Source organism: Chamaea fasciata, unplaced genomic scaffold (genome assembly GCF_029207755.1).
Source record: "Chamaea fasciata isolate MVZ Bird 193981 ecotype frontalis unplaced genomic scaffold, bChaFas1.0.hap1 SCAF_3, whole genome shotgun sequence".
Classification (NCBI taxonomy): domain Eukaryota; kingdom Metazoa; phylum Chordata; class Aves; order Passeriformes; family Sylviidae; genus Chamaea; species Chamaea fasciata.
In genome coordinates, this window is record NW_027094088.1 from 113,788,319 (window position 1) to 113,804,646 (window position 16,328).

Here is a 16,328-nt window from a genome sequence, read left to right on the forward strand (position 1 = left end):
GCGATCCTGGCCAGCCACGATAGCACGTCAGTGCGGGAACCAAGTGGAGAAAGAGGGTTTCAAGAATATCGGCTGCAACTGGGAATACCAACAAACGACATGTGCACAATACCTGCAGCCGGCCCTGATTACAACTCTCCCTCCCAAGAACGGAATCGCGGAGAATGCGAACGCTATCTCCCCTAGTATAAATTATGCAGTCAAGCTTCGTAGATTTGGTGATGTGGCACGGGTCAGCACACCTGGAGTGCGGCCTCACGACCCTGGGGCAGGGACAGCGACCTGCCTGATGTTGATTCTTCCCTGCGCACTGAGTCTGAGTTTGCAACTTCCGCACGGCGTCCGCGTACACAGCGGCGGCTTTGTGCGGACTCTGTCCCGTCATGCCACGCGGCGGGGAAAATTTGCATGGACACGCCCCCTGAGCCCCCGCTGGTTTACACGGTACCGCTCTCACCAGTCCGGGAGCCACGCCCCGGTCCACTCGGCACCGCCGGCCACGCTTCCCCACGGCCTCACCGCCCCGGGCACCACCCGCCGACCGGCCGGGCCCCCGGGGGCTCTCTGGGGGCCTGGTGCCACCGGCCAGGGCCAGACCGACCCGGGCTCTCCCCCACCAGCCCAGCTCGGGGGTCCGCCATTAGTACAGCCAGAGTGACAGGAAATCTCCAACGACGGTAAGCCAGGGGCCATCACCACACCATCAGTTTCCCCAGAGGAGGGGCACAGGGATCGAAGACCCATCTGTGCTGCAGCATGGAGTGGGAGGAGAGGCCCCAAGGAAGGTGCAGAGCTGTGCCAGTGGTGACATGGATGCCAGGGCTCTGCCACACCACAGATGGCACACACAGAGTACTGGGGGCCTGGTTTATTAGTGTCCATGCAGCTGCACTGCCTACTGATCCACATTCTTAACACGCAGGACCACAGGCACTGAGGTGCAGGGGATCATGCCCAAGTCTGTGATGACCAAGTCCACCAGGTCTGGGGGTGTCACATCATAGACCAAGTTCAGAAGACGTAGGGACTTGTTCTCTGCCCAGCCCCCGAGCTGGGCCTGGCCCTTCCGGAGCACAATCAAGTCATCAGGGTCATCTGCAGGGAGCGGAGAAGCCATCAGGATCAAGGGAAGGGACAACACCTCTCCATCCCACCCCTGGAGCAGCACACACCACCACTGCCTGCCAGGTGCCCCTGCCTGCAAGTGGTGGCCCCTTGCCCAGGGAAAGGGAAATCAGCTTGTCATGGCCCACAGCAGGGACTGGGAGAGAAGGTCCCACGTCGGAGGAAAGGGACAGAAGCCATACCCAGCTCATTGGAGACAAAAGAATCTGTCTGCACCCGCTCGCAGAACTTGTAGGTCTCGCAGCAGACCAGGACGGGCACATTGTAGGCCTTGGAGACCAGGGCGATCTGCGAGGTCCCCACGCGGGACATGACAGAGCCGTTGGCCAGCAGCGCGTGGGCCCCCAGCAGCACTTTGGACACCTGCCGGGGAAGCGCTGTCAGCACCTCGGGTCATGCCGCAGCCCCCTGGCCCTGGGCACGGCCCCTCACCTCGGGCAGCACGTAGGAGATGGCGTTGATCATGACGTAGGTGCAGTGGATGCCGCGGCGGACCAGGCGGCGCAGCGTCTCGCGGCCCTCCAGGCGCGGCCGGCTGTCCACCACGATCACGCGGAAGGCGCGGCCCTGCTTGGCGTGGGCGTCGCACAGCGTCCGGTTCACCAGGGACGAGCTGAGGGGGTCAGTCACCAGCCGGCTCCCGCCAGGCCAGGCCACCATGGCCACGCTCATCCTCGTGAGCGCTGCCCCTTCCTGTCCTGATGTCCCTCCTGTCCTGCCCTGGCGGCTCTCAGGGCCTGTCTCCCTGTCTTTGCACGGGGAAGCACCTCTGGGAGAGGCGATGTCTCAGCCCTCCCTGGAAGCAGCACTGACCTCCCTGTCTGTGACCAGCACAAGGTCACTCCACACTCTCTCCCAGCTTCCCTCTCACAAAACTCCAGGCCTGCACTGGCCTCCTGCCCCTGCTCCTTCCTCTGCTCACCATACATAGCATACCTGGACTGTGGCTGCAGCAATCTCTGGTTCTTTTCCCCACCTCTGCGTCTTGAGATGCAAACTTCCGTATTTTTGCTTCCCAATATTTGACTTGCAGTTTAAAATGCAGTGAACAACCCTGGCAGTTCTGTAAGTGCCCTGGGTAGAGGGAGCTGTGACTCTGGGGTACTTGAAATCCAACTTCAGACATACCAGGTAGGACAGTGCTGAGCCGTGTGCAGGACCATCACAGCCTCACCTCCCTTGCTGCTCCATTCCCTCCTGCTACCCGCCAGATCAGCTGCCTGTGCTCACCATCCATACACCAGTATCACGTCTTGGTCATTGATCTTCTCAAAGGCAGACCTGGAGATGGCCTCAGCTGCCAGGACAATCTTCTCTCGCAGGTATTTGTCGATCGTGTCCTGGAGCTTCTCCTTTGCCTGGGGAGAGACAGACACCACATACAGACTTTCTTGCTCTCTGCAACTCCCTGATTTGAGCCAGGTGGGGATCAGGCTCTTCCCCCTAAGTAACAAGCTTTCAATTCCACTGCAACACTGTTCTGAGTCTGCATCCCATCCCTGCTCAGCTCCTCTACCCAGGGCCTGCAGCCTGCCACTCAGCGAGGCCACTCACCTCATCCTCTCTCAGGGTGTCAGGCAGACACGATATCTCCTTCTTGAGGAACTTGATGGCATTGCCCATGCTGGCGGAGAGTGGCCGGCACTGGTTCAGGAAACTGCAGAAGAAATGGGCTTAGCTCCAAGGCAGCCTGGAGGGCCAAGACAGGGAGAGGGAGGGTGGGCTGGAAGGCAGAAGCCTAGAAAAGTCAGCCAAAGTTCGGGTGGACACCAACCCAGAGATGTGAAGAATGGACCACGCTCCGTGGAGCTCTGGTCCCTCAGCTCTGAGGTCAGGAGCCCTCACCTGATATGTGGCTTCAGCTTGGCCACCAAGTCCCGTGACAGCTCCTCATTGGGGGGAGTGGAGTAATCCCGGATCAGCTGAGAAATGCAGAAATGGAGTATGATCTCAGGGCACGGTGTGCAAACACCCTGCCTGATGGGCTGCAGCCGAGGCACACGTGTCCTGCACAGCCTGACACACTGCCTGGAGGAGCAAAGGGTGCTCAGGGACACAAAACGGCAGTGGCAGCGCCAGAAAAGGACCCTGCCCTGGCACGATCCAAAGGAAGAGGCTGATGATGACTGAGGACAGATATAGCCCCATCAATCAGGGTACAGGAACACATATCTGCATGCAGCACAATGCCCCTGCTGCCAGGTAGCTGCCCAGGTACCTGTTTGAAGACTTCGAGCAGGGCGATGCAGCGGGCGTTGGAGCCATTAATGATGCCCTGGGAGTACTGGAGGCCGAGGCGCACCACTGCCGGGTGGATCACTGTGGAGGGGATGCTGCAGTGGGAGGGAGCTGTCAGCACCTCTGCAGCCCAAAACACTCAACCCGTTTATGAGCCCCACCCAACAAGCCAAGGGATGGCCCAGGAAGGGGGCTGGGGGTAACCTGAGGAGCCAGGCTCACCCCACAGCCCCTTCTCCTGTGGCCCTGCACTCTCTCCACAGGAAAAATATTGGGCTGCCCCTACTGCCACTCCCCAAAGCAAGTGAAACGTCCCCCACTACTCCATCAGGTGTATCTCACATGCAGGACCATGACACCCCTCCTCCAGAGCCCTTCTGCAGCCAGGCCAACCAAAGCAGAGCCCAGCATTGCCAGAGACTCGGGCTGGGAAGGCCTTGTACCTCATCTGCTGCGTCAGTGGCTTCTTCCTGCTGTACTGATGGAGGTGGGAGAACAGGTTGACCTTGGTGCCATAGTCCTGCCTCAGAGGTACCTGCAGCCAAGAGTTGTGATGGCTCACCCAGTGCTCTGTTCATTCCAGAGCCACCAGTCACACCCAGCACTTGCCCAGGGCATGCAAAGTTCCCCTCTGCCTCCAGAGAGCAGGCCCTGGTCCCACCATATGCCCTCCCAGGCCCTCTGCAGCACAGGTGCCCAGGTGTGCAGCCTGTCACCCAGCTCTCCTGCTACCTGCTGTCGCTCCAGCTTCTTGGCCAGTTTCCTCTGGGCACTGGGGTCATCCACCTGCACGTGCTCCGGCAGCCGCTTCACCACTGCAAGGACAGACAGGACGAGTCCAAGCTGCTTTGGTGCACCCCCAGATTCAGGGAGGGACAGGCAGAACCCACACCATGGACAGACTGAAGGCAGGGCAGCACCCAGGGACAGGCAGAACCCACACCATGAATGGATCACAGGGGCATCCTCCGCCCACGTCCGCACCACACCCTCCCATCCCGCTGACCCACCCTCTGCACCCCGCGGTGGTGACAGCCTTACTGGACTGCGGCTCCGTGGGGCTCTGCCGGGGCTTGGTCGTCGTGGCCGTCTGGCTCAGCTCTGCCTTCCTGGCCTGCTTCTGGGCCCGCTCAGCCTCCTGCTTAGCCCGGCGCTCTGCTCGCAGCTCCGCTTTGCTCTTGCCCCCCGTGGGTTTCTCGCCATCCCCGGGGCCATCAGCCGAGGCGGGCGGGGACGGGGGCTGAGCAGCTGCTGCGGGGGAGGAAAGGGGAATCTGTGCCCAGTCTCACTGGGAGATGCAGCCCAGGGGCAGCATCGCGGGCAGGGAGAGCCCTCTGTGCCCTGGAAGGGGCTCCGTGCCCTCGGCTCCGCGCAGCTGACGCGGCACCGCGGGGCAGCCCCGCGCTCCTCTGCGGAGGGACTGGGCTCTCTGTACCGCAGTCCCTACGGCAACGCGGGTGTCCGAGGGCGCGGGGGCCCGGCCCGGGGCACCGAGTGGAGGTACACCCCCGCTGGAAGACACTCCCGGCTCCGGGCGTTGCCGGCCCGGCACACCCGCGGGCCCGGCCCGGCGCTGCCCCGCTCGGGGCTCTGCGGGGACGGCGGCGCTCACCCCGCGGCTGCCCCGGCTCGGGGGGCGCACCCAGCTCCGTGGGCTCGGCCGACGGCCCCTTCTCGCCCTTCTTTTTCTTCTTCTGCTGCTTCTTCTCCTTCCGCAGCTGCAGCTTCTCCTCCCGGGAGAGCTCCGGGGCCTGTGAGCACACATACACGCCGTCAGGCGGCCCCCACCCCGCTCCCCAGCCCCGGCTTCACCCCCGCCCGGCCCCCGCTCACCTGCGGTCCCGCCGGCACTGGCGCAGCTCCGTCGGCGTTCCCACCTAGAATGACGGCAGCGTGAGCGGGGCCGGGTCCCGGTGTCCCGGTGTCCCGGGGCCGGTGTCCCGTCCCGCACTCACCGTCCCGCTCCGCCATGGCGCCCTCAGCGCCGCCCTCAGCGCCCCCTGCCGGCCGGGCGGCTCCGCCTGACCCGCGTGACGCGCGGGCTGCCCGGCGTGACGCGATGACGTCACCCCGCGGGGCGGGGCCGGCCCGTGCCCGGGGGTCCCTCCCGCGGCCCCGCCCCCCGGCCCCGGCCCACCCCGGGCACGCGCGGCGGGCGCGCCCTCGGCCCCGGGGCGGCGGGGGCGGGCGGAGCGGGGCGGGCGGGGCAGGGCAGGGCAGGGCAGGGCAGGGCGGCCCCGGGGCGGGCGGAGCGGGGCGAAGCGGGGCGGGCGAAGAGCGACGGCCCCGGGCGGGGCGGAGCGGGGCGGCCCCGGGGCGGGCGGTGCTGGCGGCCGCGCCATCGCGGGGAGTGCTGGCCCGAGATGGCGGCGACGGGAGGCGGGTAGCGGGGGCGCGCTCGTACCGGCCATGCACTTCTCCATTCCCGAGACCGAGACCCGCGCCGGGGACGGCGGCGCCGCCGCCTACGTGGTGAGCGGGGCCGAGGGAGCGGAGCCGTCCCGCGGAACGGAGCCGCCCCGCCGAGCCGAGTGGGTGGCGCGGCTCCGCGGCCCGGGTGCGGCGCGGCCCCGGTGGGGCCGTGCCGGTCCGCAGTCCCGGCGGCGGGTCGGGATCAGGACCGGGGCCGGGCGAGGCGGGCAGGTCCCGGCCCGCCGCCATCCCCGGCCGGCACCCGGTGCCCGGGCCGGGCAGGGATCGGGCCCCGCCGCCCCCGCGCCCCCGGATCGGGCGCGGGGGGTCCCCGGACCCCCCCCCGGGGATGTGCGGACCTTGCCCTGCCCGGCGGCGTGGGCGGGGGTGGGCGGCTCGCAGGGGCCCCGTCCGGTCTCATCCCCAGCTCCGGCTCATCCTGGCCCGCCCGTCCGTCCGCTTGTCCCGGCTTCCTGTTTTGCTCCCTGCGCCGTGAGCGCCTCCGGAGAGGAGCGGGGGACGCTGCTGCCCTGTGGCCGTGGCTGTCGAGTGCCCAGAGCCCTTTCCCGGGGCCGGCAGCGGCCGCCAGAGCCCCCAGGCCGGGCGGAGGGTCCGGATCGGTGCTCTCGGGGTACGGGTGGGCAGCCCTGGGCTTCACGACCCTGCGGAGACCCCCACGCTTGTTCCCTGAGCCGAAATCCTTCTCTGGGGGATCCCCCGAGTTGGGGCACGCTGGCGGTGGTGAGCGGGGATGGAGAGACCTGGCCATCCGCAGGAGGTGCAGTTGCTCAAGGGCCAAAGGAGCCGGCAGCCCTGGAGGCATTTCGGCCCCATGACCTCCCTGCACTTTGCCCTCCGCTGTTGAAGAGGCTCCTCAGGCCGGGGGGAGACTCTGGGGAGAGCCCTTGGCCAGACCGGGGCTGGGCAGGAGCTGTGACCTCATGGAAAGCCCTGATTTGGGCAGGTGTGGGTGTTGCCTGTGCAGCCCTGTCCCACCTGGTTCTTCCGCAGCAATCCTGAGCCACTGGGCTGGTGCCTTTGGGTTGGGAGGTGCCAGTGTGAGCTCCAGCCTGGCTGGGCTGGGCCCTCTGCTGAGCCTTGGGCAGTGCCGGTGCTCAGGAGCAGGAGGGCACTGGGGCATCCATGGGAGGCCTGGCTGCCGTGGCTGGCTGGAGGCTCATGCCCATCCTCTTGCCCTCCCAAATGCTGCTCTGGGGATGGCAGGACCCGAGAGGACGGTGCTGTCCCTTGCCAGGCCCTGTATGTTCTGCATTTGGAGCTGTGCTCTGCCTGTGGCATCAGCAGGAGCTGAGCCAGAGCAGAGGGACATAGCCAGGGACCAGCTCTTTGTGAGCCCCTGGGAGCGGGGAGGGGTGTCCTTGTCTGTTGGCATGGGGACACCCACGTCTGCAGGGCTGCAGCGTGGCTCTGTACTCCCCATGGCTGGGCAGCCACGGGGTTAGACCATCCTGGTGTCCAGTGGGCACATCCCTTGGACGGGCTCACAATCCTGAATGATTTTGGCCATCTGCCCCTCAGCAGGGTCCTCAAGAGTGTCACCTTTTCCTGGGTGCTCCCTGGCATCCTGTGTGCCCTGAGCTGGGCAGGTGCCGGGGTCTGAGTGGCCTCTTTCCCTGCAGGCCTACAACATCCACGTGAACGGGGTGTTGCACTGCCGGGTGCGCTACAGCCAGCTCCTGGGCCTGCACGAGCAGGTAGGGAGACAGCTCCTGGTCCGTGGCATTCCATCTGGGTTCCTGCGTGCTGCCGGCCTCCCACGTGGATAAGGGCTGCTGGCAAAGCTCTCTGCTCCCCTTGCTGGCTTGCTGGGGGTCAGCCAGGGTGGGGGATCAGGGCAGCCACCTTCTCTCTGGAGGCCCCTGCAGAAACTCTGTTCTTGTCCTAGCTGAGGAAGGAGTATGGCGCCAACGTGGTCCCGGCCTTTCCCCCAAAGAAGATCTTCACGCTCACCCCAGCCGAGGTAGAGCAGCGGCGGGAGCAGCTGGAGAAGTACATGCAGGCTGGTAAGCTGGGCCTGCCCCGGCCGGGTGGTGCAGGGCGTGGCCCGTGGCTTCCTCCCTGCCCTGCTCCATTCCACCGTGGGGCATCTTGCAACTCCCTGTGTAGCGCTGGCATTGGATGGGCTTGTGCCCTGGCTGCCAGCTCCCGTCCCAGCCCCTGCCCTGCCCTGGCAGAGTGGGGATGTGCAGGGGGTTGCCCCAGCAGACAGTCTGAGGGGCTGCAGAAGGGCAGGCAGTGGTGTGGGTCCCTGCCCCTTCCCATGGGACTGCTGACTCCTGGTGCCCCTCCCTGCAGTGCGGCAGGACCCGACGCTGGGAGGCAGCGAGACCTTCAACAGCTTCCTGCGCAAGGCCCAGCAGGTGAGGGGCAGAGCTGTGGGGCTCTGGGCCCTGGGTCTGTGGCGAGGGGCCGGGGTACCAGTCCTGTTTCTCTCTCCAGGAGACGCAGCAGATCCCCACAGAGGAGGTGGTGCTGGAAGTGCTGCTCTCCAACGGGCAGAAGGTCAAGGTCACCATCCTGACGTCGGACCAGACAGAGGATGTCCTTGAGGTGCCAGAGCTCTCCTGCTGGGTGGGACCAGCCCCTCCTGCTGTGTTCTGTGGTTTCCCACGTGTGGGACTCTCTCAGCCTGGTAGCCCCCCCTGCCCCCCCTGCCATCTGCCCACCCTGGACCAGGGTTGACTTGGAGGGGCTGAAAGCTGGGAGCTGAGATGGGTGTGTCTGGGTCCAGACTGATGTTTGGGGTCCCGTAGCCGTTTGCTGGTTGCAACGAGCCCCAGGCCTGGCCACAGGGCAGCAGAGGTGCTCCCTTCCTGCTGCTGGGAGCCCCTGGAATGTGCATAGGCTGGCTCTTGCTACCATGTTGGGACTATATCAGGACTGTCCTCCTCTTCTTCCCAGGCTGTGGCCTCCAAGCTGGATCTGCCAGATGACCTCGTTGGCTACTTCAGCCTCTTCCTAGTGAGACAGACCAAGGATGGAGCTTTCTCCTGTGAGTGGAGCCCACTGCAGTGGGACATCTGCCCTGCCCCTTGCCTGGAGTGAGGGCTGTGTGCTCGGACCCTCCCCTGGGTGGGGGCCCAGCTGTTTTCCTTGGGGCACCCCGGGGTGGGTGGCCCAGGGGCTCCTGCTGCCCAGAGCTGCTGCTGAGCCGGCGTTTCCCCGCAGTTGTGCGGAAGCTGCAGGAGTTTGAGCTGCCCTACGTGTCGGTCACCAGCCTGCACAACCCTGAGTTCCAGATCATCCTGCGCAAGAGGTGAGTGTGGGGCTGTGGGGCAGCAGTGGGGCGGTGCCCAGGGCTCCCTCTTCCACAGAGAGACCCTCCCCTCCTGCCACTGCTGCCCACAGATGCTTTGGCTCCCAGGAACACACCTGAGCATCCCTGGCCATGGCACTGGAGCATGGGCTGCCCTCCTGTGCTCAGCCCATTTCTGCCTTCCCATGGCAGCTGGTTTAGATGGGGAGCAGGGCACGGTGGCTGATGGTTAGGGGGAAGCTGGCCAGAGAGCCAGCCCACAGGAGGGGAATTGTCTCTTCGTTGCTGTTAGGAGGTGGGGAGTAGGCTAACCCGTGTGATTCCCTTCCAGCTACTGGGACTCGGCCTACGATGACGATGTGATGGAGCACCGTGTGGGGCTGAACTTGCTGTATGCGCAGGTGAGGGTTGGTGTGGCACAGCCAGGTGAGGAGGGACACTGCAGCCCTTGGCCACAGCTGTGCAGGGGCTTGGGGGGCTCTGGTCCCAGGCGCTCATCACCCTCTGCGGCTTGTAGACGGTGTCAGACATCGAGCACGGATGGATCCTTGTCAACAAGGAACAGCACCGGCAGCTGAAGTCCCTGCAAGAAAAGGTCTCCAAGAAGGAGGTAGGAGAGGGTACAGTGCCGTGGCTGGGGCCGTTGTGGCACTGCACTAGCCCCTCTCCCTGTGACATGTGGTATCGGTCCCTGTTCCTGGCCCGGTGGCAGTGCTGACACCCCTGGCTCTGCCCGCAGTTCATCCGCCTGGCGCAGACCCTCAAGTACTACGGCTATCTCAAGTTCGACCCCTGCGTCACCGACTTCCCCGAGAAGGGCTGCCACGTTGTCGTCAGCGCCGGCAACAACGAGCTCAACTTCCAGGTGCGGCTGCCCAACGAGCAGATCAAGGAGGGCAGCTTCAAGGTCACGCGCATGCGGTGCTGGCGGGTCACGTCCTCGGTGAGTGACACTCAGGGAGCAGGGAGGGGTCTGGCGGGGCTGGACAGACCTGGCTGTGCCAGGCTGGGCTGGTACCTCTTCCTGGGAAAGATGCTGGCTGGCTCTGGCACCAGTTTCTGGCCCAGTAGCCCTGGAGGAGGTCTGGATCATGCCTTGGGGCTGGGGGCGTCATTGGTGTGAGGACATTTGAGGGGACCTGACAGTGGCAGGAGACTGGTGGGCACTGGACAGGTGTCCCACACTTGGCTCGGTGCTGCCCTCGATCTGCATTGGTGTCTGGGGAGCTGCTCCTTCCCCTCTTGAGGCTCCCAGCCTTGGTGTGTGTCCTTGCAGGTGCCCATGAGCAACGGCCCTTCGGGGAGCAGCCCAGGGAAGTCTGAGGTGAAGCTGGAGTTGGCTTTTGAGTACCTGATGAGCAAGGACCGGCTGCAGTGGGTCACCATCACCAGCCCACAGGTAGAGCTGCCTGCGTGGTGGGCTGGTGGTGGCTGTGAGGAGGGAGGCTGGGCTGGGCCCTGTATGGGGTGTGGGAAGACTGTGGGGTGCACAGAGCCCTGTTACACTTCCCCTTGCAGGCCATCATGCTGAGCATCTGCTTGCAGTCCATGGTGGATGAGCTGATGGTGAAAAAATCTGGAGGCAGCATCCGCAAGGTGAGGGTTGGGGCCGGATGATGGCTCTGGGACGGGATCCCAACCTGGCCCTGTGACTTCCTGTGGTCTGGGCTGGGTCCTGAGTGCTCCTCCCAGGATGGGGCCAGCATCCCCAGGGCCAGTTACAAGCCCCAGACGCCCGGGACCCCGTGGCTAAGCCGAGCTCCTCCCTGCAGATGTTTCGGCGGCGGGTGAACGGCGCCCTGCGGCGCTCGGACAGCCAGCAAGCTGTGAAGTCACCCCCGCTGCTGGTGAGTGAGTGGCGCCCTGCAGCCCCGGGTGGGGGGACACGTGCAGTCACAGGTTCTGATGTGTGTGTACCAGAACTCACTGCCCCCAGAGAAGCCACTGTCCCCTTGGCAGGGCTGTGGTACCCTGCTTCCAAAGCCCTGAGAAGGGAAGAGGTCCTGGACCAACGCTGTGATCCAGACTCCCTGGGGACAGAGGGGGGTTGGTAGAAGGAGATGTGGGTGTTGTGTCCCCTGACCCTGCGCTGCCCAACTGTGCTGTCCTCACAGGACTCACCTGATGCCTCCTGGGAGCCCATGGCCAAACTCTCGGTGAGTCGTGTGGGTGCACCAGAGACCTCAGGCTAAGCGGGTAGGGGAGCTAGGGGTGTCCTCCCTAACATCTCCCTTCTCCACAGAGCAAGCTCACTTCTGTCAGCCTGCGTGGGATCAGCCACTCCAGCTCAGCAAACGATGTGGGTGCTAATGACTTCCACGGCAATTATGCCTTTGAGGGCATTGGCGACGAGGATCTGTAGTGCCCCCCTTCCCAGGACAGCCCCGGCCCTCGCAAGGGCCTTCGCTGAGGAATGTACGACCTGCAGCCAGGTTGCAATCAACGTGCCTCTCACCTGCTACATCCACCTTTCCCTGCTCCCTGGGGCTGGGAGCTCAGCCCCAGCCCCCCATTGCCTTTGGGGTGGGGGCAGCTGAACTCCTCCCGCTGCTGGCTCCAGCTGGGAGAGGGCTTGTTTGACCTGAACAGTTTGCCCGGGCAGAGCCCTGGAGCTGCAGTGCGGGGCCTGGCGCAGCACGGGGGCAGAGCTGCTCCTGTCCCGGCTGGGAAGGCCTGGCCCAGCCTGGGGGCAGACCCAGGCAGGCTCCATAATGCCAAATTAGCGTTTAGGTTTGTGCTCCGAGAAAGAGTGCAGTAAGCTGTCTCAGGGGGCTCCACGCAGAGTCCCCTCTAACCCGCTCATAGACGCCAGTGTAATCTAGGCTTGTAACCACGTATCTCCTGCTGCTCAGCCCGACAGAGCATTAATGGACAGTAACTGATGTTTACACACTGCAACAATGATTAAAATGGATCCTGATTGGTACCAGGCTGTCTGTTGGGGGGTGGCTGCTGTCCCTCCCCTCTCCATGCCAGCCCTGTGCTGTCCTCTGCAGCAGAACAAGGCCCCCACAGGGTGAAGAGCAGATAACAAAACTGACTGTTTAATGCTTTTATACACAACATAAATTACACCGACCAGCACGGCAGCAGCCATGGAACCAGTCCTGTTCCTCGCTCCCCCCTTCTCCCCAAACCCCGGCAGGGGAAGGCTCTGGCAGGCAGGAACAGGCGGGTGGGGTGGCGGTGCCACATGGGTCAGAGCTGCCGGTCATGACTTCACCCTGCCCAGGCCGGACAGGGCTGCTGGAGGCCCCAGTGTGCCTGGTGCGAGGCAGCCCGAAGCCCCTGTGGAGCTGCCCGCCTGTCCTCCCTCCCCCAGGGAGGGCAGGCACCGAGGCACCCCAGGCCTGCCGCCGGGCTAAGTGCTGTCTCAGGGCAGAGCCGTGCCCACGGCTGGGGGGGCCAGGAGGGCTTTGGCATTGCGTGGGTTCACCCAGCTCTCGGCTGTGTGGCCGTGGATCTTCTGGTGGCGCTTGTAGTTGTCCCAGTGACCAGTGGTGTAGGAGCAGTCCCGGCACTGGAAGGGCTTCTCGCCCGTATGCCGCAGCATGTGCCGCTTCAGGTTCATGCTCTGGTTGCAGCTGTAGCTGCAGAGGCTGCACTGGAAGGGCTTGTCGCCTGAGTGGATGCGCCCGTGACGCTTGAGGTTGGCCAGGTTGCCGCAGGCGTAGTCGCAGAGCTGGCACTTGTAGGGCTTCTCGCCCGTGTGCACGCGCTGGTGCCGCTTCAGGTTGTCCAGGTGGGCGGAGGCGTAGGGGCAGAGCGGGCAGGCGAAGGGCTTCTCCCCGCTGTGCGTCTTCATGTGCCGCGCCAAGTGGTTGGGGTAGTGGGTGACGAAGGGGCAGAGGCTGCAGGCGAAGTCCTTGTCCCCGGTGCCCTTGCGGGGGCTGGCACCCGGCTCGGTGCCCAGCACCGCCAGGCTGCAGCGCCCGCAGACCTGCTCGGCCAGGCCCTCGTCCTGCGCGAAGCCGTCGTCCAGCACCAGCCCGCACATGCGGCACGTGAAGGGGAAGAGCAGCTCGGGCAGCGCCGCCGCCTCCTCGCCCCGCAGCCGCGCGCAGCCGGGCAGGAAGGGGCCGCTGCCGCTGCCCACGTGCAGGCTCAGCTCTGGCAGCAGCGGCTCTGCGGGACAGAGAGACGAGCTCGTGAGCTGGGCGGCACAGCGCCAGCGAGGATTGGCTCTATGACGAGCCACAGTGCCCTGCTGGGCCCAGCAGTAACACGACTTCGGGTCGTGGCAGGATCCGTGCCCTGCCCCAAAGCCCCCACAGCGGCTCTCCCCGCACCCCACACCCCTGCACCGTTACCTGGGTCCTTGTCCCGCCGGTGCGGCCCCTCGCTCTCGGGCAGGCGGTGGCTGAGCATGTGCCGCTTCAGGTTGCGGCTCTGGTTGCAGCGATAGTCACAGGCAGCACACTGGAAGGGCTTGTCCTGGCTGTGCACCCGCTCGTGGCGTTTGAGGTTGCCCAGGCTGCTGCAGGCGAAGCTGCAGCAGGTGCAGCGGTACGGCTTCTCCCCGGTGTGCGTGCGCAGGTGCCGGGTCAGGTTCACCAGCTGGGCGGAGGCGTAGGCGCACTGCGGGCAGGCGAAAGGCTTCTCCCCGTTGTGTGTCTTCATGTGGCGCTTGAGGTGGCTGGAGTAGTGGGAGGCGAAGGGGCAGAGCTGGCAGGAGTAGACGATGCGCTGGCTGCGGCCGCCCTCGGCGCCGGCGCACTGCAGGCAGCTCTGGCCCAGGCTGGCAGCCAGCTGCAGCCCGCACTGGCGGCAGGGCAGGGCCGCGGGGCCGGGCTCGCCCCCCTCCTCGGGGTCACTCTCCACGCTCAGCTGCTGGTAGCCCGAGGAGCAGTCGTCGTCGCTCAGGGCGTACGCGGGAATAGCGATCTTCCCCACCAGTGTGTCTGCTGGGAACACGGCGGGGATGGGACCGTGTCAGCCTGGCTGCCTGGGCACGGCCCCTCCGCCTGCGCCCCCAGCCCCAGACTGGTACCCACCCCATGGAGCCCACACACCGTGCCCTGCAGCGAGGAGCCCCACAGACCCCGTTGAGGGCTCTTCTGGGTGTCTGGGGAAGCCCTGACACTTGTTAGTGGCTGGCCAAGACCCTGGCACCAGGAAGGGTGAGAGGACAATGGGTAGATCCATCACCCACCCGCACTGCTGAGCCTGGTGGGTGGGAGGTGGTGGGCACAGCCTGGAGAGATGGGTGCCCATAAAGCTGCTTGGTGCCCCCCTCACTGTGCCACTGCCCCAGCCCCAGGGCTGGCAGCTGGTCGCACTCGCATGGCTCTCACCAGGGAGCTCCAACACCAGCCCCTTCTGTCCTGCAGGAAACACTCCCCAGCCCACACAGTGCCACTGTCTGGTGGCAGCAGGGGAAGGCTGTGCCAGGCTCTCAAACAACTTCTCAGCTGGGCACGGGCTCATCCTTCTGCAGCCCCTGTGCTCCACGTGTGTCCCCAGGCCGGTGCCGGGGGCTGGAGGGGCAGATCACCACTAGCAGCTGTGAGCCGTGCCCTGCTGGCCCCGTGCTGTGCCTGACCTGCAGCCCTGGGGCCTGCCAGGCTCAGCCGCTGCCCACCATCCTGGGAAGCACCAGGACTGTCCCCTTGCCGCTGCCTGGGCTGGGGGCAGCTCCCAGAGCCCCAGGCTGGCAGGGATGAGGCTGGGCTGTGCTGTGGGATGGGGCAGCCCCTCCAGCCCCTTCCACAGGCACTGCCGGAAACACAGACAGCAGGAAAGGGCATCCTGCCAAGGCCTGGCTGTCACAGGGGAACTCCTGACCTCCAGCCCTCTGCCAAGGGACCCCCTTTCTCCTCAGCTCAGCCCCACACACGCCAAGGGACCCACCTGTGCCCTCAGCCCATCCACACCGAGGGAACCCCCTGTCCCCTGAGCCCATCCCACACTGAGGGAAGCCCCTGTCCCCTGTCCCCAGCAGTGCCACAGCATCCCCAGGGCACCACCCCTAAGGGGCCATCAGTGCCCACACGGGACAGCCTGTGTGTCCTGACTGGCTCAGTGGGCTGAGGTCAGTCCTGCTCCCGGGCTGGGGCTCAATGGGAGGACAGGTATTCCTGGCAGTTCGTCACCAGACCCCTGTCAGGCTCCCAAGGCAGCCCCAGTCCGGGCAGGCGGGACTGAGCCTCAGCACCAGCACAGCCCCTGAGCACACGGAGCAGGACACAGCCCCCGGGAGCAGCGAGGGGACAGGGACACGGGGCCGGACAGTCCTGGCCACCATCGCTCGCCATTGTCCCCGCGCTGCCCAGTGCCCGGGGCGGGAGGGACTCCCACCGCTCCCGGAGGCAGCTCCCCGGAGCCGAGCCGCGCCGGCTCCTCCGGCCGGGCTGACCCACGCCCGGGAGCACCGGCCGGACGGGCGCTGCCCGGGGCGGGGTCCCGGGGGCCGCACACACCCCGAGTGCCGGGGGCAGCGCTGGGACAGGACCCGGGCCCGGGAGGGCAGCAGGGCCGGGGCTGAGCGCCGCGGGGGCTCCGGGCTGAGCCCGGCGGGCGCTGCGGGGCGCGGCCCCAAACCTCCCGCGGGCACAGCGCCGCGCCCGGGCCCTCGGCGGGAAGGAGCGTTCGGGGATCGGTGCCCGGGGTCGACGCCGGGCGGGCAGAACTCCCCCCCCCGGGGGCCCCGTCCGGGGCCGGGCCTCCCTCGTGAGAGGAAGCTGGGCCGGAGCCCGCGGCGGGCTGGCCCGTGGCAGGGCGGGCCCCGCCGGATGCGCCGAGCGCGGGGCCGGTTCGGCCCGGCCGGGCCCGTCCCCGCCGGCGGCGGTGCCGGAGCGGGGCGGCGTCCCCGCGGGGGCCGCACGCACCTGGCGGTCCCTTCTCGGAGGCCGGGCCGCGGCCCAGCAGCAGGTCCCCGGGCAGCACCACCGCCGCTCTCGCCGTCTCCTCGGTGCCATCCTCGGCGTCCGCTGCGGCGCTCCGAGCGCCGCGGGTCCCCGCCGGGCCGCCGCCGCCGCCGCCCCCCGGGCCCGCCGCGCACTCACCCTTCACCGGCTGCGGGTGGCTCTGCTTCCGCCGGGGCATCGTGGCGGGCCCCGGCGCCGGCCCGGCCCCGCCGCCCGCCCGCCCGCGGCCCGCCAGCCGCCCCCGCCAGCCCGGGGCGGCCGCCGCCGCCCCGCCTCGACCGGACACTTCCGCTTCCGCTTCCCCCGGGCGCGCGGGGGCCGTGCCGGAAGCGGTCGCGCGACCCGGAAGCGGAGCGCGCGCGTGCGCAGAGAGGCGCCGCCCCCGGCCCCGCCCGCCCCGGCGGCCGCGG

General features: G+C 66.6%; 3 protein-coding genes across 8 annotated transcripts; 1 reads left to right on the forward strand and 2 right to left on the reverse strand.

Annotated features, from left to right (window-relative positions):
* Positions 1 to 853: 853 nt before the first annotated feature.
* Positions 854 to 5,386, reverse strand: EIF2B4 (eukaryotic translation initiation factor 2B subunit delta). 3 transcript variants are annotated; one of them, XM_066180221.1, is made up of 13 exons: positions 5,319 to 5,386; positions 5,197 to 5,240; positions 4,976 to 5,114; positions 4,405 to 4,611; positions 4,096 to 4,178; positions 3,807 to 3,898; positions 3,344 to 3,458; positions 2,971 to 3,047; positions 2,680 to 2,782; positions 2,356 to 2,483; positions 1,558 to 1,738; positions 1,308 to 1,488; positions 854 to 1,095 (listed from the first exon to the last, which is right to left on the reverse strand). In XM_066180221.1, the coding sequence occupies exons 1-13, from the start codon at positions 5,332 to 5,334 to the stop codon at positions 896 to 898; spliced, it is 1,566 nt and encodes a 521-aa protein (XP_066036318.1). In that variant the 5' UTR covers positions 5,335 to 5,386; the 3' UTR covers positions 854 to 895. The 3 variants fall into 3 exon arrangements, with proteins under 3 accessions (XP_066036318.1, XP_066036317.1, XP_066036316.1); XM_066180220.1 differs by having other exon boundaries at positions 4,405 to 4,614; positions 5,319 to 5,385; XM_066180219.1 differs by having other exon boundaries at positions 4,405 to 4,614; positions 5,197 to 5,334.
* Positions 5,387 to 5,668: 282 nt separating this feature from the next.
* SNX17 (sorting nexin 17) lies at positions 5,669 to 11,978 on the forward strand. The gene is made up of 15 exons (XM_066180228.1): positions 5,669 to 5,835; positions 7,416 to 7,490; positions 7,682 to 7,799; positions 8,092 to 8,156; positions 8,236 to 8,346; positions 8,698 to 8,788; positions 8,965 to 9,052; positions 9,384 to 9,453; positions 9,570 to 9,662; positions 9,792 to 9,995; positions 10,329 to 10,451; positions 10,571 to 10,648; positions 10,825 to 10,899; positions 11,167 to 11,208; positions 11,295 to 11,978. The coding sequence occupies exons 1-15, from the start codon at positions 5,773 to 5,775 to the stop codon at positions 11,412 to 11,414; spliced, it is 1,416 nt and encodes a 471-aa protein (XP_066036325.1). The 5' UTR covers positions 5,669 to 5,772; the 3' UTR covers positions 11,415 to 11,978.
* A 96-nt stretch (positions 11,979 to 12,074) lies between these two features.
* ZNF513 (zinc finger protein 513) lies at positions 12,075 to 16,117 on the reverse strand. Of its 4 annotated transcripts, none has more exons than XM_066180223.1 (3): positions 15,880 to 16,117; positions 13,363 to 13,953; positions 12,075 to 13,177 (listed from the first exon to the last, which is right to left on the reverse strand). In XM_066180223.1, exons 1-3 carry the CDS (start codon positions 16,094 to 16,096, stop codon positions 12,426 to 12,428), a joined length of 1,560 nt encoding a protein of 519 aa, XP_066036320.1. In that variant the 5' UTR covers positions 16,097 to 16,117; the 3' UTR covers positions 12,075 to 12,425. The 4 variants fall into 4 exon arrangements, with proteins under 4 accessions (XP_066036320.1, XP_066036324.1, XP_066036321.1 ...); XM_066180227.1 differs by having other exon boundaries at positions 13,363 to 13,956; positions 15,880 to 16,111; XM_066180224.1 differs by having other exon boundaries at positions 13,363 to 13,956; positions 16,057 to 16,109.
* Positions 16,118 to 16,328: the final 211 nt, after the last annotated feature.

Bases quoted from the DNA above. Each gene is read 5' to 3' on its own strand.
- EIF2B4 (XM_066180219.1), bottom strand. From the start codon at position 5,334: ATGGCGGAGCGGGACGGTGAGTGCGGGACGGGACACCGGCCCCGGGAC. The intron at 1,739-2,355 runs GTGAGCACAGGC...TGACCCCCTCAG, and splicing joins GTGATACTGGTGTATGGATG to CTCGTCCCTGGTGAACCGGA. The intron at 1,489-1,557 runs GTGAGGGGCCGT...CTTCCCCGGCAG, and splicing joins TCTCCTACGTGCTGCCCGAG to GTGTCCAAAGTGCTGCTGGG.
- SNX17 (XM_066180228.1), top strand. From the start codon at position 5,773: ATGCACTTCTCCATTCCCGAGACCGAGACCCGCGCCGGGGACGGCGGC. The intron at 7,800-8,091 runs GTAAGCTGGGCC...CCCTCCCTGCAG, and splicing joins GGAGAAGTACATGCAGGCTG to TGCGGCAGGACCCGACGCTG. The intron at 10,649-10,824 runs GTGAGGGTTGGG...TCCTCCCTGCAG, and splicing joins CTGGAGGCAGCATCCGCAAG to ATGTTTCGGCGGCGGGTGAA.
- ZNF513 (XM_066180227.1), bottom strand. From the start codon at position 16,096: ATGCCCCGGCGGAAGCAGAGCCACCCGCAGCCGGTGAAGGGTGAGTGC. The intron at 13,957-15,879 runs GTGCGTGCGGCC...CCGTGTTCCCAG, and splicing joins CTCCGAGAAGGGACCGCCAG to CAGACACACTGGTGGGGAAG. The intron at 13,178-13,362 runs GTAACGGTGCAG...TCTGTCCCGCAG, and splicing joins CCGGCGGGACAAGGACCCAG to AGCCGCTGCTGCCAGAGCTG.